The sequence below is a fragment of the Podarcis melisellensis genome (genome assembly GCF_964234715.1).
Source record: "Podarcis melisellensis genome assembly, chromosome: 4".
NCBI classification, from domain to species: Eukaryota; Metazoa; Chordata; class Lepidosauria; order Squamata; family Lacertidae; genus Podarcis; species Podarcis melisellensis.
The window spans coordinates 41,615,092-41,633,412 of NC_138531.1; the positions used below are offsets into that span (position 1 = coordinate 41,615,092).

At 40.6% G+C, this 18,321-nt stretch overlaps 1 protein-coding gene across 2 annotated transcripts in view; it reads left to right on the top strand.

Moving 5' to 3' along the window:
- The window catches only part of SMS (spermine synthase), a 43,967-nt gene that overhangs the window by 8,991 nt on the left and 16,655 nt on the right, over positions 1 to 18,321 (top strand). For both annotated transcript variants that reach the window (XM_081909211.1, XM_081909212.1), the window contains exons 2-4: positions 9,164 to 9,284; positions 15,280 to 15,367; positions 16,033 to 16,097. In XM_081909211.1, the coding sequence (XP_081765337.1) occupies positions 9,164 to 9,284; positions 15,280 to 15,367; positions 16,033 to 16,097 (274 nt within the window). The remainder of the gene's footprint in view (positions 1 to 9,163; positions 9,285 to 15,279; positions 15,368 to 16,032; positions 16,098 to 18,321) is intronic.

An 18,321-nucleotide genomic window follows, 5' to 3' on the forward strand; every position in this document is an offset into this window, starting at 1 on the left:
AACACGTTATGGAGAGTGCATGTATGGAGGAAAGTGTACAAAGCAACTTTTATGGTAATAGGCATGTTTCGTCTCAGTTGTTCAAGTGCAGTAGCTTATTTATTTATATGTGAGTGAATGACAGCTGTTAATGCAAATGATGCACTGTACATTTGTAGTGTGAAGGATTGCACTTGCATAAATAAGGAATCAGGTCAGTTCTGGCTCTTGAGTAGTGATGCTCCTCCTGTATATCCATTCATCGTTTACTTGGAAGCAGAAGGTGTGCTCATGGGGCTTGCTTTGGAGGGTGGGACCTTAATCTGCAATTTACCATCACTTATCTAGGTATATAGATCTGAAGAAGTGTGTATGTACACGAAAGCTCATACCAGTAACAAACTTAGTTGGTCTCTAAGATGCTGCTGGAAGGATTTTTTTTATTTTACATGTAGAGGTATAAATAATCCTATCTATTATTTGCACTACAGGAAAATGAAGCTGCTCCATTTTGTAATTGGGCAATCATGGGCTTGCTTCAGTTGCTGTGCTAATCTAATTTTTGAACCAAAGGTGTGCATAGTTGTGATATGCATAGGCTGGGATTCAAAGAACTGGGAAACTAGTTCTGTGTGAGCCCAAGGGAACTTTAGAACCCCATCCCTCTGAACTACAGCTCTCATTTCTGCTGGCAAACACCATTTTTTAATTGGAAATTCCAGAGGTGGTTTGTTATATGGCATTGGGGTCTACCATTTTAGGGGCTAAAGATCAAAAAATTTGCAGGATCAGCACAACGCCTCTTGAATCTAAGCAGATCTTTGAATCCCAGTGGTAGAGTTTTGTACTGATGCAGCTCAGGCAGCACGCCTTATAATGCAAATTTATATCTGGTGTGCCTGATATAACTAGCTTAGCTCTAGGTGCAAGTGAGTTACCTAAGCCTTCCAGTTACAGCACCATTTTTGCTAATTCCTATGTGACACGTAGGAACACTGCTGTCATGCCTTACCTTGTCAGTGGCTGCTCTCAGATTGTTGAACTCCTTTCCACAAGAGGCAAGGCTAGCTCCCTCTATGCTTTCCTTCAGTTCGTAGGCAAATATGTTTTTTAGACAGGCCTTTGGCCACTAACAGTATGGTGTGGCAAGAACTTTTAATGATCTGTGCTGTATATGTTCTTTTGCTTTTGTGGTTGTAAGTTGTTTTGATTCAGTGCTGTTTTTAATATGGTAACTTGGTTACCATATTGTTTTCTTTTTTAAAAAAGTATAACAGGTATTTAGCTGTTTTTAGGGGGGGGTTGCATTTCAGCTGTATGTGTTTTAGTTTATGTTGTGAGCCAGCTTGGGCCCTGCAGTGGGAGAAAGGTCGTATATTAAATAAATAAATACCTGACAATATTGCTTGTTGACCGCAGCAAAATTCAAGGAAAGTATGGGGATTTTTATTCATATTTGCTACATTTTTCTTTCTCTCATTTTCTTTAAGGAGCTCAAGGCATTGTCCATGCCCCACCCTGGTCTGATCCCCCATTCCTTATTCTCAAAACTAACCAGTGATGTAAATTGTAAATTCGGCTCTGAAAGAGCTATTGGCCCACGGTCACACAGTGAGTTTCATGACTGAGTGGGAATTTGAACCTGAGAAGACTCTAACTACTTCCCTGATCCAACTAAATCAGTGTTCTTTTAATGATAATCTAGTTCTGCTATCATATACACATATGTGTGTAATGGGAAAAAATACTTGCTTAGAACAAAGAACAACAAAACAACTGGCAGCTTTATTGGGGTACTCAAATGGTCACAACATACCGTATTTTTCGCTCTATAGGACACACCGGACAATAGGACGCACCTTGTTTTAGAGGGGGGAAACAAGGGGGGGGGAATTCTCCCCCTCTCTGCCCAGCGCCCCTTCAGCGAAGCAGCAGGAGGCGCTGCGCAGAGAGGGGGAGAATTCCCCCCTTGTTTCCCCCCTCTAAAACAAGGTGCCATTCAAGGTGCGTTCAGTCGCCTTCAGGCGCACCAACCCCTCTCGCTCTCCAGGCTTCAGGTTCATTTCGACCTGCTCTTTGGGGCTGACGGGGGGAAGCCCCCCGCCAGCCCCAAAGAGCAGGTCGGGGAGCAGCGGAAAGGCGCGCAGCGGAGAGGCTGCTGTCATAGCCGCACGTCACCTCTCCAGCCAGGAGAGGGTTGCGGGGCTATGGCAATACCCCCACCTCCCGCAAAAGCCCACAGGAGCCGCGTACCCTTTAAGGAGCGCGCGGCTCCTGTGGGCTTTTCTACGAGGGGGAAGAAGGGACTGACGGGCTGCGTCAGGCCCTTGTCCCTCCTGAGGAAAAGCCCGCAAGAGCCGTACGGAGTTTGTGTGTGGCTTTTGGGGGCTTTTCCTGCCTGCCTCCCCCCCTGCATTCGCTCCATAGGATGCACACACATTTCCCCTTCATTTTTGGAGGGGAAAAAGTGTGTCCTATAGAGTGAAAAATACGGTACATTTTAAACACATGGCTTTTCTCAAAAGATCATGGGAATGGCAGCTTACCCTTCGCTGAGCTACAGTACCTAGCACCCTTCACAAACTACAGTTCCCAAGATTATTTGAAGGAAGCCATGTGCTTTTAATGTATTATGTGGATGTGACACATGGGTGTTGATCTTGGCCAGCTTGCTATTATCATTATAAAGAAACAGATTCCAAAGCTGGGTATCAGCTCAGCTCCCAGCAAAATCAACAGTACTATGAAGGTTTAAAGGTTGTGCGACTCTGGGTATATAGACACAACTGCAGCTTCTCTGGGACAGAGGGCCATGTTTCCTCCGTTTGTAGAAGAATCATATTTCAGTATTCTGTATCATCACAAGTTGTTTGTGGTTGAGATATTCTCTGTTCTCCCTCTCTCTGCAGTTTGGTTCTATTTTAAAAGAATGCATCATCCTAATATTAAGTAGGGAGAATGGTTGCAAGGTAGAGGTGAGGAAGGAAGAATGGATGAGCAAGTTCTCGGGTGTTAGAAGTATCTCACAATCATAATCTGAAACTCAGATCAGTTTGTGTGTGTGCTTCAATCTGCATTCTGAAACTATTGTAGAAGTTAATTTCTCTTGTTTGCCTGTCATGTTTGTTACTCTACCAAATTCTTCTTGCGTAAACTTGTGTAATCCCATTTGCATAGGTGTTGCATAGCTAACTCTGAAAGATAGCAAGCAAGACAAACTGGACTCCAGCCTTACTCATATTGGTTCTGCAGAACAAACAGTGCTGAGGAATTAGTCAGCTTTTCTGTGTATCTTCAACTTTTTCAGACTTACTTTTAACCCAAACATGCATTTGGAGACCCATTTCTTAACGTTTCACCATATCTTTGCATAGTGGTAGTATTCCTGTTGCAACCTACCTTGGATTAGGCCATGGCCCACTAGTTGAAGACCAGTGGTATGCAGGTATTACCCTGAATATCTGCTGAATAAGCAGTCTTTCTGTTTTGTTTAGTTACTCACCTGTTCCTCTAGAGCATGTAAAAACAAGCTTGCTCCATTCTTCATGTGACAGAAGATAGTTGTGGTCTCATAAGGCGTCTAGATCCTTTTTGCATGTACTACTCGCAGTCCAGGTGTCCCCCATCTTAAATGTGTGCAGCTGGTTATTCCTTCTTTGTTCTCCATAAAGGCCCTGGAAATTGGCAACACAAGAATGGGCCTTTTCTGTGGTGACTCCCTGCTTGTGGAATGCTGTCCCCAGGGAGGCTTGCCTGCCACTTTCTTTACATATCTTTAGGCGCTAGACATAAACATTCCTCTTCTCCCAGTCTTTTGTGATTTGGGACTGATGCAGTAAAGGGAACAGTGATGATAAGTATTTTGAATAAGTTGCCACCCACCATTAGGAGTGACCCACATAACATTTTTCTACCACAATATGACTACTATGCTTATAGGGAATGATCTATTCAGAATGAATGGTGTTTATGCTTGTTTATGGTATGTCCACATTTAAAAACAAACAGACACAGGCTAACTTTTGATTTTTATAATTTTATTAGCTTTATCATCAGATTGATAAACAAACACACTGAAGTGCCATGCAGTGAAATTCTGTGGCAATCAGCATTCTGATAAACAGCGCATTAGTGGTTCCTTGGAGATTACAAAGACAAGAGATGAGCTATAGTTATAAAACTAAAATAAAATGAATACTTATAAATGATATTTCTTAATAACTTTGGACTTGCACTTTCAGTATGCAGCCTATGACCAATATGAAATCCTGAAGGAATTTGTTAGTGCCCCAGAAAAATATTTTGAAAAGCGAAGGTAGCCATGTTTGTCAATAAAAAAAAATAACCCCATATTAAGAGTTGGGCGCTACCTTTATTAGGAGCTACAAAAATGTGGCAAGTTGTCTAATATTTAAGAACTCTAAATCAGATAAGATGTTATACAAAGCAGGGGGTGGGGGTAGGAAGGATGTAGCCATGAAGTCATCTTGTTAATTTGGTTCCAAGATGGAGATTGCAGACTGAACAACTCCTTCCCAGGTGCTATAGATGTCAGGTTCTGGGATAAAGAAGCATTGTCTCTGTGGAACTGCTCTCAAACAAACCACTGGGGAGGGTACATAATTGGTTCATTTGGGATTGTATTCATACGAAAGGGCACTGATAAAAGTTTACCTCAGAAATATGTTTACTCTTGATTAGATAGTTTTACTTTGATGTTGCTCAGACTTTGGGTGAAATGCCTCACTGCATTTAGTTACATGAGATGAAAAACTGAAATCTCTACATTAAATATTCAGTAGTGCTGAAATATAACAGGCCAATTTGGGAGGGGAAACACACATAAAGCTGAATGCACACAAGTTAAATGCGCATAAGTTGTGGGCTTACTTGATGTCAGTTTAGAAATTAGCTCACAATGAAGCTCAATGGCGTTATCCCTTAAAACGTATTTGAAGCATTTCTGATTGGTTCATTGATGGCTTCTGAAGTTGTTACGCCCAGCAGCGAGAAATTGAATGGTTTGTAGCAAATGGCAAGCTTTCAAAAATGTTACTGATTTAATTAAAGGCAAAAATGAGCTTGTGCAGTACAAGAACCAGAAAACATACCACTTAACATGTTGAGGAAATTTGTTTGCACCGTGAGAGTCAAAATACTTTGAAGAATGATTTATCCCTGCTCTTGCGCCATAGGGGTAATATTTCTACAATTAAAGAAACAAAATATGACAGGGTTACTATGCTTTCTTGTGTTTTGGCATAAAGGGAGCGATTACGTTTGTGGCGATATTTTCTGAGATAGTGGTTTTATGTTAATTGCCACTGAAACATTCCTCTTGATACAGGCAGAAGAAGCCAGTTTATGTTGGCTGAGCCTGCTAGGATGCTGATCTTGTTGCCCAAGTTTGGGAATGATCCTTAGTTACGCAACACACACCCATCTTCCCTGCCTATCCCTCCCATTCTGCTATGTCCTCTTGCATAATATCACAGAGGCAAATATATTGCCTAGCAATTACCTGTGCACCTCTAGATTTTGCCCAGAGGGTAACACTTGTAGAATGCTTTCCCAGGTTAATAGGTTTTGTTTTGAATTACCGGTACTGGTAGAGACACGGTGGCACTGTGGTAGGTGTCAAAGTTTTAGAACAGCAACAGCAGGTCCAAAGTAAATCTTTTAAAACCTCAGTTTGGGCATATATAAGCTTACAAAATTCCTAATATTTATTCCAATTAAGGCCTTCCTCCAGCGGATATTTTTTGTTTGTTTGCATGTATGAGAGACAGTGAGACAGACTGTCTGTTCCTTGCTTATCAGCTCTGCACTGTTGATGAAAACGGTAGAACAAGGCGAAACGGATAACTTGTTGAATGCAGGAAGGAGATACTCATTTCTCAGAACAAAATACCATTGTAACCGTAAACCAGAAATTTATTTTTTCTCTTGCCCTTAACTCCACTGAGCTTGGGGAAGCATACATGTTGTGTGTATGTGTGTGTTCCACCCACCCTTTTATCTTTTCAAACCTTGTGAGATAGATTAGGCTGACAGAGAAGGTGGCCAAACAAAGCTTACCTGCTTTTTATGGCTCAGTGGGAAATTACGGTAAACCTTGTCTTCCCATGCTAAGTCCGACACTCTAGCCACAATATAACCACGCTGGCTCTTTTCTCCTCCCCATTCTTATCCTGCTGTTCTGTCATAGAACTTACGGTTCATTCTCACAACAACCCTAATCAATTAAGCTGTTCAGTAAGCATTTCTCCCCCTGAAAGTTTTTCTGATTCACCAAGTACAAGCCCCTTCTTGTTGGAGGCAGCCCCTTCCTGTCTAATCTCAGCAGTTCATCTTGTGCTCTAAGGAAAGAGGTACATCAGCAAAGCCTTATGAAATTTAGGCTGGCTGACTGATACCATTTATTTTAAACTAAGAAATGTCAGGACTCCTCTCCAGGGTGTTCCCCATTTCTGGGATCCACTTCCAGGATACCTGCACTGCGCATATGCGCGAGGGCATGTGGAGTTGCCTCTATTAAAAAGTTATATGGGATATGAGCTCTTGAAATTTGACTTCTGAGGTTAAAGTGAAAAACAGGGGAGTATTTTTTATTCCTGAAACTTCCCTAGGAAGTCATCTCATCCACATACAGGCTGATGAAAGTCAATACTTGGTGGAAGGAACCATTTTGGGCTGGTTTTCTATACAGTGGTACCTTGGGTTACATACGCTTCAGGTTACAGACTCCTCTAACCCAGAAATAGTGGTTCAGGTTAAGAATTTTGCTTCAGGATGAGAACAGAAACCGTGCTCCGGTGGCGCGGCAGCAGCAGGTGACCCCATTAGCTAAAGTGGTGCTTCAGGTTAAGTACGGACCTCCGGAACGAATTAAGTACTTGACCTGGGGTACCACTGTATATGGCATAACTTGTACCAAGCTGTCTTAAAATTACGTCTTTAGTCCTTTTTCAGCTGAAAGGTTGCTTTCCTTTCTTGACAATTGCCTGCCAGTGTTGGATGATGCCAGAGGCAAAAACGGGCAAAACAATTAATGTGACTCTTCTGTTTCGACCATAGGCTATATTCTAGCCACACAAAGGCCAGACGTTTCTACACAAATGCACACACCTGTACATTAAAGTATGCAAGAAGACATATCAATGGTATATTCCAAATAGGCAACAGCCCCAGAGGGGGGTACAGACTGGTGCTGGGAAAGAAGCGTGACCTGGAAGTATCCTCATCTCTCCTTTCAAAATTAACGAGCAGCAAAATGCAATTTCTAAAGGATTAGGATTATTGCCAGGCACACCCAACTCCGCTAGAAGTTCAGCTTCTATAAAAAAAGGTGAAAAATGAAACCTGAAACATGTCAAAATGACCATCTGTCAGTTTCTTGTTCTTTGAATCCCACTTGGACAAACAAGGATGCCTGGCTGAGCTTCCTGAACGTTCCTAACAAAAGCCAGCCTTTCATGCAGATCAATTTGTGATTCAGGTCGTTGAAAACATAGAAACTCATTTGGCTTTGCAAATGTAATGGTCTGATATTCATCTGAGCAAGAGTTAATATTTACCTATAACATTGTACTTTTTATTCATTAGCTCCCCAGGTTACAATTCATATACAAGTATAATAAGAAAAAGGTTTCTTCTATGTTCTTTTATTCTTTCTTACATGTTCTGTATTACCATTACAGTCGTGCCTTGGTTCTTGAACGCCTTGTGACTTGAACCTTTTGGCTCCCGAATGCCACAAACCCGGGAGTGAGTGCGAATGTTCTTTGGAACCTGAACGTCCAACGCGGCTTCTTCAGCTTCCGATTGAGTGCAGAAAGCTCTTGCAGCCAATCGGAAGCTGTGCCTTGGTTTTCTAATGTTTTCGGAAGTCGAATGGACTTCCAGAACGGATTCCGTTCGAGAACTAAGGTACGACTGTATTGCCATGTATGGATTAGTCAACAAAAGGATGAAGCCTATAGACAAATGCTCCTTGCAACATTTCTGCCAGATAGGACCTATTTTATATAGAAAGAAAAAATATACTAACCATGGTTACCTGTGATGCAGAAATAAAAAACAGGAATGCTTTTCCCCCACTACACAAATTGAAGTCAAGTGGGATGTTAGGAGCATAGCTGCAGAAGTGCAAAAATGTTATACTAGAAATAGAGTTGTTTTCAACAAACTTGCTTTCAGTACAGAGAATATGGGGAAGAAATTCATGTTGTGCTCTTATGATCATTCTGTCAGTCCAAGCATTTATGCTTGCCAGATCCCCCCCTCTCCCATTGACATGTTCTGGGGTTTTTTCCAACACTCCAGAGCGGTTTGGAAGCTGTGGGCTAGTGTGAGCCCTTGCATTGGCTTCCGCTATCGCTGTGGGTTAGTTGAATCCGGTCCTCACTCTCTTAGGGCTGCTTTTTATTATAGAACTCTGGAAACATGCTTTGTTTTCCCAGATAAATATTTGCCATATTCATCCCCGGTGTACAAACCTGTGTAATGCAGTGGGCTGCAAACATTTTACATGTGTATATTATAATTGATATGTGTTATTCAGCTTGCAAAAACCAAAGGAGAACCTAAGAATCATTATAGAAAAAGGAAGTGAAGATTTAAACTTTGTATTTTTAAAAACCTTGTATTCGTTTTTCTTTCTCTTTAAAATGAATGAACTGACCTGTTTCTCACATTTGTGCAACTGCATGTACTAAAACAATTGTCCTTGGCAGCAAGTCTCTCCCCACAACCCCAACATGAGAAGCATTTTATAAATATATTTATGAATAAAAGCACAGGAAAGACCTTTTGTTTTCTATCTAGTAGCTATATATAGACCGGGAGCCAGCAGGAAGCTCCTTTATCAGAGTTTACACAATTTTGGAATGAATTTTTATTTCATTTACAGCTAGATGCAGCCACATAGTTTGTTAATTTGCTACTCTTAAGTAAGAAGTATAATTTTAGACATTCACTTTATACTTTGTTTTTATCCTTCTGAGAGAAGATGCTGACAAACATGCTAAAGCAGATGGGGAAATGTCTGGCAGAAGATACAGTACTAGCATCTTGGGAATCTAATTTTATGCTCGCAATGAGAGTTCTACAAGTATCAAAAGAATACATGTTAAAAATCGAAGTGCTTTTATTGACCCATGGTGTCTTTTCTTTCATTGTCTAGCTGATTGTAGTGCCGTTTTTAAAGGTCTACAGCCCATCTTCCAAGAGCAGGGAATGACAGAAACTATTCATAACTGGGAAGATCATGGGTACTTAGCAACCTACGTCAGTAAAAATGGCAGGTGAGTGCAATATAGACCCATAATTTGTGGAGGGTGTTAGCATTACTGTTTAACAACCAGGTAAATGGTATTGTCAAGATGTGTCCACCTTCAAAGAAGTGAAATAAAAGGGGCATTTAATTAAGAGCTTTAACACTTTTTTTTTTTTTTGCAAGGGTTTCAACGAGTTAATTTCAAATGCCCACAGTAACTAAAATGTAATGGAAATGTATTTCCCAGTTACAAAATGAATACATAACCCTACAAAACCACAAGGCTTTATTGTTTGTTACAAAACAAGCCTAGTACCGCATTCTTAGACAACATTGCACATGTATGGCTGACTGAAAACAATGGGTATTTTTCTGCCCTCGAATGCTGCAGTTATCTGACCTGGCAACAATATGAGACATCACCCTGAAGCGTGGTGTTCTGTGAATGGCTGAGTTGGTTTGTACCATTTTAGCATTATAATTCTAAGAAAATAGAGCTGCCCTGCATAATAGCTACTGTGGAAGGGCCTGTATTTAAAACTGGAGTGGTTGTATACTGTTTAGTATTCAAAATGGAAATCTCACACGTGTAAAAATTCATTGTCAGGCATTCTGTAATATTTACAGACCTTTCTGAGACTTCTCGGTTGTGTTATCCTCTGCTGGTTATCCTCTCTATTTTGCTGCTGGTTTTGTTTTAGACTCTGTATTTGATGTCTTGGGACGCGGGTGGTGCTGTAGTCTAAACCGGCGTTTCCGTTCGCTGCTCCGGTTTCGCCAGAAGCGGCTTAGTCATGCTGGCCACATGACCCGGAGGCTGTCTGCGGACAAAGCGCCGGCTCCCTTGGCCTATAGAGCGAGATGAGCGCCACAACCCCAGAGTCGTCCGCGACTTGACCTAATGGTCAGGGGCATCTCTACCTTTACCTTTATATGATGCCTTATTTTTAGTAGCTTGCAGTTTAATTTTTTTTTGCTTGTAAACTGCTCAGAGAGCCTTTCTTATTTGGATGGTATATAAGTATTTGGTGATAGATAGAGTTGTAAGATTTGGTCCATGAAACAGCCATTCTGTTAGCAGGAGCCCCATATTTAGCATGGGGCAATAGCTGAATCTGAAAGGTACCTTGAACTTGCAGCAGATGTTCCACAAGCCCTTGTGCAATTGCTGTTACTACACTCAGTAACAGTTAAGCTTTGTGATCTACTTCTTTCCTACTGCTTCTACAGGTGCTTGGGTAACAATACCCAAACTTCTAAAAACTAATTCTATGCGTAACGTCACATATGCTTTTCTTAACTGCCTTCTGATGTGCTGGCATTAAAAAAACGTATATGCCTGATTGCAGCACTCCATTGGAGAGTGGACTTTAATGCAAGATAAAATGAGAACCTGCATCTCTGTTGTAATAATAAAGTAATGCTGGAAACAACTAGTGCATTTGTGGAAACCAGGTGAAACTTAAGTGCTGTGAACTATTGGATTTAACTACTAACAGCAATGTAAAATGTAAAAAAACCCCTCCTTCCTATCCCACATTGCAAAGATTTCTGTGACTATACAACAGCTGGCATGGTTTAAGTACCAAACTAGGCTATAAATACAGTATAACATTCGTTCATCTACTTATTTATCTAAAATATACCACTTGATATAATAAAATCTCTTAAGTGGTTTGCATAAAAACAATAAAAGCACAGGCAACAAGTTTCAATAAAAAATCCAAAAAACAAGCTGAAAACTCAACACAAATAAATATCACAAAGAAAACTGAACAGTGTATCAAACAAAATTAAAAATTAAGAGTCAGAGTCTAGGAAAGTTTGGACAAATGTATGAATTTTTAAGAGGTGTTTTAAAGCTACTATTGTCCCTGCACCATGAATTACCTAGTGGAGTTTGGGTGCTGCCATTGAGCACCCACTATTCTACATTTTCACTGAGTGACAATCTGCTGGTTGTGGAACAGCATGGTATCCTCAGAAGATATTAAAGGTCAGCTTGGATTTTTACTGGAGGAGCCAGTCTGCTAGGTGTTCCATTAACATTTAGTGTGGATTTCCCCCCCTTTTAAACAACCAGTGGGAGTGGAGCAGTCAGGTCAGCTGTGATTTCTCCTGGACTGGGAGTAATTTAAATACAGTGTTCCATGATAGGGAAAGTTCCATTTAGACTACTATAACAAGTTGTATGTGCACCTTGAACACTGCTTGGGAATTGCACCAAGTCCAAAATTTAGCTGGAGCAGTCTATCAATTTTGGAAGAGCTGCTCTGAAACCAATGCAGGGTACTGATTTTTTTACTTTGCAAGCTGTACATGGCTTAGAACCCAGGAACCTTAAGTACCACCTGCTTAACATGCCTGGATATTAGAAACCTCTACTGAAGCCCCTTTCTGAATACACCCAGCTATGAGAGAGAAGGTGGGAGGCGACGTAGGGAAAATACCTTCTCCAATGTGACACTGACATTATGGAATTCCCTCCCCAAAGAAGGATGCTTGGTGCCTACGGGGGGGGGGGGGGAGAGAGAGAGATTCCTATCTTTTGTGGGCCTGGAAAGTTGTGGTTTGTTTGTAGGAAAACCAGGCTTCACTCTACTCCTTCCTCTGCTCATGAAATGGTTTTACTGAATGATTTCAGGGCAAGGAATGGATGGATCAAGGTCTCTCCTAATTTTCATGCTGTCACACTTATCAGTGGTACTCTTGCCATTGTAGCAGTTGCTGTTGAGTTCAAGGTCAGCTGGTTGTCTCTTTTTGAGGAGTGTGGATGATGTGCACATGAAAGGGGAATAATGGAAAGTGGTTTTGTGAGTGGAAATAAGTGCAGAAGTGGTAAATTGGATTGAGAAAATTACTGGTAATAGTAATAATACATTACACTGTGAACTGTGACTAGACAGAATGTAGATGTCAGTCAGAATTGGAAACCACACATTAATGTACATTAATGTACACCGTAGAGTCAAGCAGTGCTGCTGAATAATGGTATACCCACAAAGGTTTTTAACATACATTCTCTGCAATTTTAAACTCCTGTGAATGCTGCTGACGACAATTTTTTCCTTTAACAAAGACCATGTATTAATCCCCATTGGGAAAGCTGCAGCTGCTAAATGAATTGAAGTTGCTTGGGGATTAAGTCATGCTTCCTTGTTGTCTCTGCTAAAACAATTCCTCTGTATCTAGATTAAAGCCACTTTGCATGAAGTTAAGCCAGCAAAAGTAATATTTGTCATCTCTCCCAGGTCCATTTAATTCATGGGTCACTCTAACAAAAGGCAGAATTGTAGAAGGCTCTATTGTAAAGCTTTCATTAATCATGTTGTCAACATAAATATAGGCAAAACAGCCATTCACTTTCTTTCCCAAGCAGAATGTTAATTACATTTGCCATTCAAAGCGCTGCGTGTGGTGGTATGATTTTTTTTTAAAAAAACCTTTTTTTTATTCCAGTTTATTTGAAAATGCCAATGAATGGGAAAAGAACAAGTATTTCTGGAATACAGGAATCTTTGAGATGCTTGACTTCTAGTAATTGTTGGAATGTTAATAGTACATTTTAAAAACAATTGGGCAAGTGAAATTGTTTATTGAGTTTGTGCAGTAAAGGAACCATATTACTGAACTGGCCAGTGTGTATGCTAGTCGTCGTTTTAATTTTTGTAAGTGGTGAAATCTGTTAACAGAAATTTGTGTAATCAAATACAGGTTATTTTTATTTGTTTATTTAAATTTTTTATGCCCTGCTTTTCCTTTAAAAAGCTCAAGACAGCTAGCTGCAATAAGGTAAAAACTAAGTGAAAATTGCTAAAAGCAGCAGAACACAAAAGGATAAAAGGCAGCCATTAAAACAAGTAGATCTTCTTAAGCAATGATGAAACAGTTAACTGTGGCAAGGTAAAATACAAATTGGTAAAGGCCTTTGAAAGCTTTTGTATCCCAAAATCCTTCTTAAACTGCAAGGCTTTAGACATTTGACAGAAGGCCATTAATGCAAGATGAGCTTCTACCACAAGTCAGTTCCACAGCCTGGGTGCAGCTACTGAAAAGGCTCTCTCCCAGGGCTAAACAGGCTCATGGAGACATCAGATACACAGGAGCGCGTCTGATGAAGAAGATATTAGGAGACGGGTGGGCTAATACTGGAGTTGGTGGTCCTTCAAATCACTGGCTCTTTAAATTGGGCGTGGGAACAAAATGGAAGCCAGTGCAGTTGTTTCAGTAAAGGAGTCACATGCCTTTGCATTCCAAAGCAATTGTTTTGGACAGTCTTCATATGAGGCTTTCATACTGCCCATTACAGCATGGTGTAACTAAGGCAAATATGGGTATAGATGATGTGCTAGCTTCAGCTGGGCAAAGGCACTGCTAGCCACAGCGATACCTTGGGCTCAAGAATCAAGGCTAGGATCAGAAGCGCTCCTAAGCAGTGTGATTAAACTTAAGTTTGACAAGTTAAACAATGAATACTAGAAATACTAAAACAAGCATGATGCTTAAATTTATTATCCTACGCCAGCAGTTCCCAGGGCATATTACAACAATTGAAAATCCAGAATTAAAAACGGTTAACACACATACACACTGTGGCAATGTGTTACCAGAACTCCTGGCTGAGTGGGCTCCATTTGAAGGTGTTAGCTCGGCCTCTGTAGTTGAGGGCTGGCACCCAGGGGCCCTCACAAAAGTGAAAAGGCATCTTGGTGAACTCCATTTCTGATTTCCTCAGGGAAGTTAGAAACTTATTTCGTTGTCCCCTTCTCCAGCACTCTTCCCAGCTCTTCTTCAGCACTCTTGCCCAGCCTTATGATGTTCCTTTTTTCCTGTTGCAGCCTTATGATGTTCCTTTTTTCCTGTTGCCTCCCATTTTCTCCCTCGCTTTCACATTGTAACTTCCTTCTCCCTCTTACATTTTTATTTCATCTGTAGCCTTTTCCAGCTCAAGTTACAGCTGCATTAAAGTCTTGGGTTTCTTCATTGATTTCTATGTGCAGATCTTCCTTCTGCCCTTGGGGACATTTAAAAATACTTTCTGTGTGAATCAGAAAATGACTAGTCTAGAAAATGAGATAATTTTCTTTGTCCATTTTATATCTCTGTTCCTCTCCCTTGGCCTTCTTTGCCTTGTTTCTGGTGGAAAGAGAAGGGGAGGGATGGAGAAAAAGACAAGATGGGAAGAGGCACAAGAGATAAAACTGTCCCTTTTCCAGTCTCCTCTTTACCTCCTTTGTGCTCATTGCCTTCTCCTTCAGCTAGCACCCTTTGCCCATCTGCCAGCTATTTAGCAGGTTTTTAAAAATAAATAAATTCCCAGGCTGCATTGACCACATCTTTCCACTGATCACATCCAGCCAGCTGATTCCATCACCCCCGTTCCATCATTTATGGTTTTTAAGCATTTCCCCCCCTTATTCTTCAGCTGAAACAGGTTCCTAAAGTCGAAAAGACCAAGAATAAGACAACTTTTCCAACTGGCTCTCAATTTTCCATGGATATTGGGCAGCATGCTTAGCTTCCCAGTAGAATTTTGGTGGCATTAGATACCGCTGCTTATTCATGGAGCTAAATGTCTACCTCTTAAAGATTGCATTGCCCCATGCCCCTTTAATGAAGAATGCATTAAAGCCATTTCTTCAAACTTGCATGGAACAGATAATATTTGATAATATTTTAGAAATCCTCCTTGTTGTATGAAAACAAAACACTAAATTTCTAGTCATCTTAGATCATTTTAAAACAATCAAGCTTGTTTATAATGGAGAATTTCTCTTAACCACAAGAACTTACCAAGTATTCACAGTTGGAAGGAAGCAATGTAAATATTCTGATGGTCTTCTTTCAACAGAAGCTCACAGGACAGTTGATTAGAATATAAATGAGGGGAGAGTTGGCAGCAGGTAGGCAGCTGAGGTGCTGGAAGTTCTCTTCCTGCAGTTCTTGTTGAAGAAATTGGTGCTTAGAATGTAGGGACTGGGGGACTGCTTTCATCTGACACTTTTCTTGTTTTTACTGTCTAGTTTTGCCAATCTGAGAATTTATCCTCATGGCTTGGTGTTGGTCGATGTACAGAGTTGCAACAATTTGAGTGGAGGAGATGTAGAGCAGGTATGTATAGTACCATATATATATGGTAGTGCTTGAATCGTAGACACATTTTTTTTTACAGAGCTTATTTTTAATTTCATAAATGCTAGGTTTTAATTCTTGCAGCCATTAAACTCAGTGGGAAAGTACGGGGCAAGCCTCTAGTTTGCTTCAGACATAACAGTAAAGCAGAAATGCCTGTAGGTACATTGTGGGGAGAATTAACCCATTAACTGCATTCCTTAACAGATCGCCGGGCACTGACCTTGATGACATTTCAGTGGAAGACAAAACCATTTTTATTTTCACAATGGTTTTAATTCTCTCTCTCTCTGTTTCTGTTTGTATATAAGGCGTTGCAGATCTTTCTGTTTTTACCTCTAAACCCTGAATACTACTTAACAGCAAATTTAATGAAATGATAAAAAGGAGGTTATATATAATTCATGTTTTGGATATGGTTTGTTTAGAAACTAAGCTCACTGGCTTGTATGCAGTGCTAAACTCACTGAAAGCAAAATTAATTTGAACAAAAATGAGAAGGGAAAATAGACAAAATCCTAAGGCTTTGCTACCATGGGCTTTGGAGGTGAGAGAGAAAAGTTGGCTGTGTATCATATTTTTAGGAATCTTGTTCTTTTAGTTGGATCCTATTGTTTTTTAACCAGACTTTTTTTTAATCACAGCTTCTAAACAAGATAGAAGAAAGAATGAAAGAACTGTGTCATAGAAACATCAAAAGAGTAAAACGGTGAGGAATTTTGAGATTGTATGGTCAGATTGCCCAGCGAAGTCTTTGTTGATGTACTGACATGTCTGGTAAATGAATATGGAATTTAAACACATAGTGGTGAGACTTACAAAACATTTTATTCAAGTTCATTCATTTTACCCTTACATTTCCTTAACGTAGTAAAGTTTTCATTTGCTGTAGATTACTCAGTGGAGTTCCATGATGACATAGTGTGGCTGCACCAAAGTAAACCTATGAAAAATGGATGGTTCATCTCTGGCTGCCTTTTGCTAGTTGGTAGAGACATTTTATTTTATCTTGGCAGCTTCTTGCATTGCTAAGTACTTGAAACCATGGAGAGGCACAGCCAGTCAGTAGACAGTACTGCACTAGATGAATCAATGATCTGCCTCTAAGGCAACTTCCTACTGAATAAGTTGTTTTATATAATACTGTGATTGTCAAGTATAGTTAGATGCCCTGAATAGTGCATAGGCACTAGAAAGGTAGGATAGAAATGAAATAAACTGAAATTGGGGGGCATAATTGGATGGTGTTAAGTTGTAGTCTTTGCGGGGGGGGGGGGCGCCTGCCATGTTATTGTGGTTTTTATTCCATACAGAAATATATGGGATTGGGGGAAAACTAAAGCAGAGAGCTGAACTTGAAGGGGCCTAAGGCACCTTATTTGACATTCCTTTCCATACCTACGGATTAGTGGGGGGATCTAGAAACAACCCACCCATATGCATTCCTTCATTCTTTTCCAGTGAAAAGCTAGACCAAAGACTGGTACAGTGGTACCTCGGGTTACAGACGCTTCAGGTTACAGACTCCGCTAACCCAGAAATAGTACCTCGGGTTAAGAACTTTGCCCCAGGATGAGAACAGAAATCGTGCTCCGGCGCCAGCGGGAGGCCCCATTAGCTAAAGTGGTACCTTAGGTTAAGAATAGTTTCAGATTAAGAACCGACCTCCAGAACGAATTAAGTTATTAACCTGAGGTACCACTGTATTTATAATATCTGGCTGTTTGCAGAACAAGCTGATGGGAACTAAAGTAAATGGGTTTGTCAGGTTTCCTGAAGTTCTGAGGAGATCAGCAACCATGGTCACACCCTCCATATGTTGTTGGACAGCAACTTCCTTTATTACTGACCTTTCGCCATTCTGCCTGGGCCTAATAAGAGTTGGAATCCAGCAACATGTGGAAGGCACAAGTTCCCTAATGCTGGATTGGACAAGGAAATAACTTTGTTACATACAGGAACAGAGTAATAAGCATTGATAAGGCATGGAGGCTGACTACGTTAGAAAAACAGAACTAATACTGTGTAGTAGGTTACAGGGGTAAGAGAGGCAGCCTTTTTCCTCTGATAGTAATCTGAACATCTGGTTGTCAACGTCACCAGCACTTTCACATTCAGTACAGTTCACGTTTGTACTAGAGCACAGCGAAACTATTACTTGGAACACCAGTGATTTTAGTCTTCTGCTTCTCTGGCTTTTATGGGATGCCACCATTTTGTAGCTTTTTCTTGCTCAGGTTATACTTCCATGTGAAAAAGTAGGGAGCATCAGCATAGCCTTGTGTGCTCTCTGTGAGGTGGCAACTGTTTTGCTTCCTCTCCAGACTTTGAGGTAAAAGTATTCCAAGCTGTCATTGAGCCAGGTGCTGTTGATGTTCCTTGCCTGAGTACCATGTAAGTGAAGGCCACTTAGTTGGCTGTGGGGAGAGCAGGGTAATGCTGGGAAAAGCAAGAGTAGTATTCCTGCTCTGTGGGCAGTTGCAGTGTACCCCTGGAACAAGCTTTACACACTACACGTGATCTGCCTTTTGTCAGCTCATTTTGTCAGTCTCTTGCATCCCAGTTGACCAGACAATGGCTAGTTGGGTAAAATAACTGCACCAGTAAATGAATACATAATGTGTGGCGTAGGAGTGGACAGGGGCATTAAGAATAAAGCTTGAGATATTTTGGTGGGTTTGCTCTCTCTATATTAAAATATTTATCTGGCTTTAATAGTCTATAAAGCAAATTGGTTTTTATAGTTAAAAAAACCTTTGGTCTCCTGAAGTTTGCATACTGTCTGGTACTGCCCTCTAGTGTCTCTTAAATTGTTGAATTAGATGGCATGGCTTGGGTATTACTGAAAGGCATGACAGATTTTCCTGTCCTTATGTTTTCTTCTGTTGTGAAGGTATAGTTAAATTAATTAATCAATTAAACTAATTTGTATA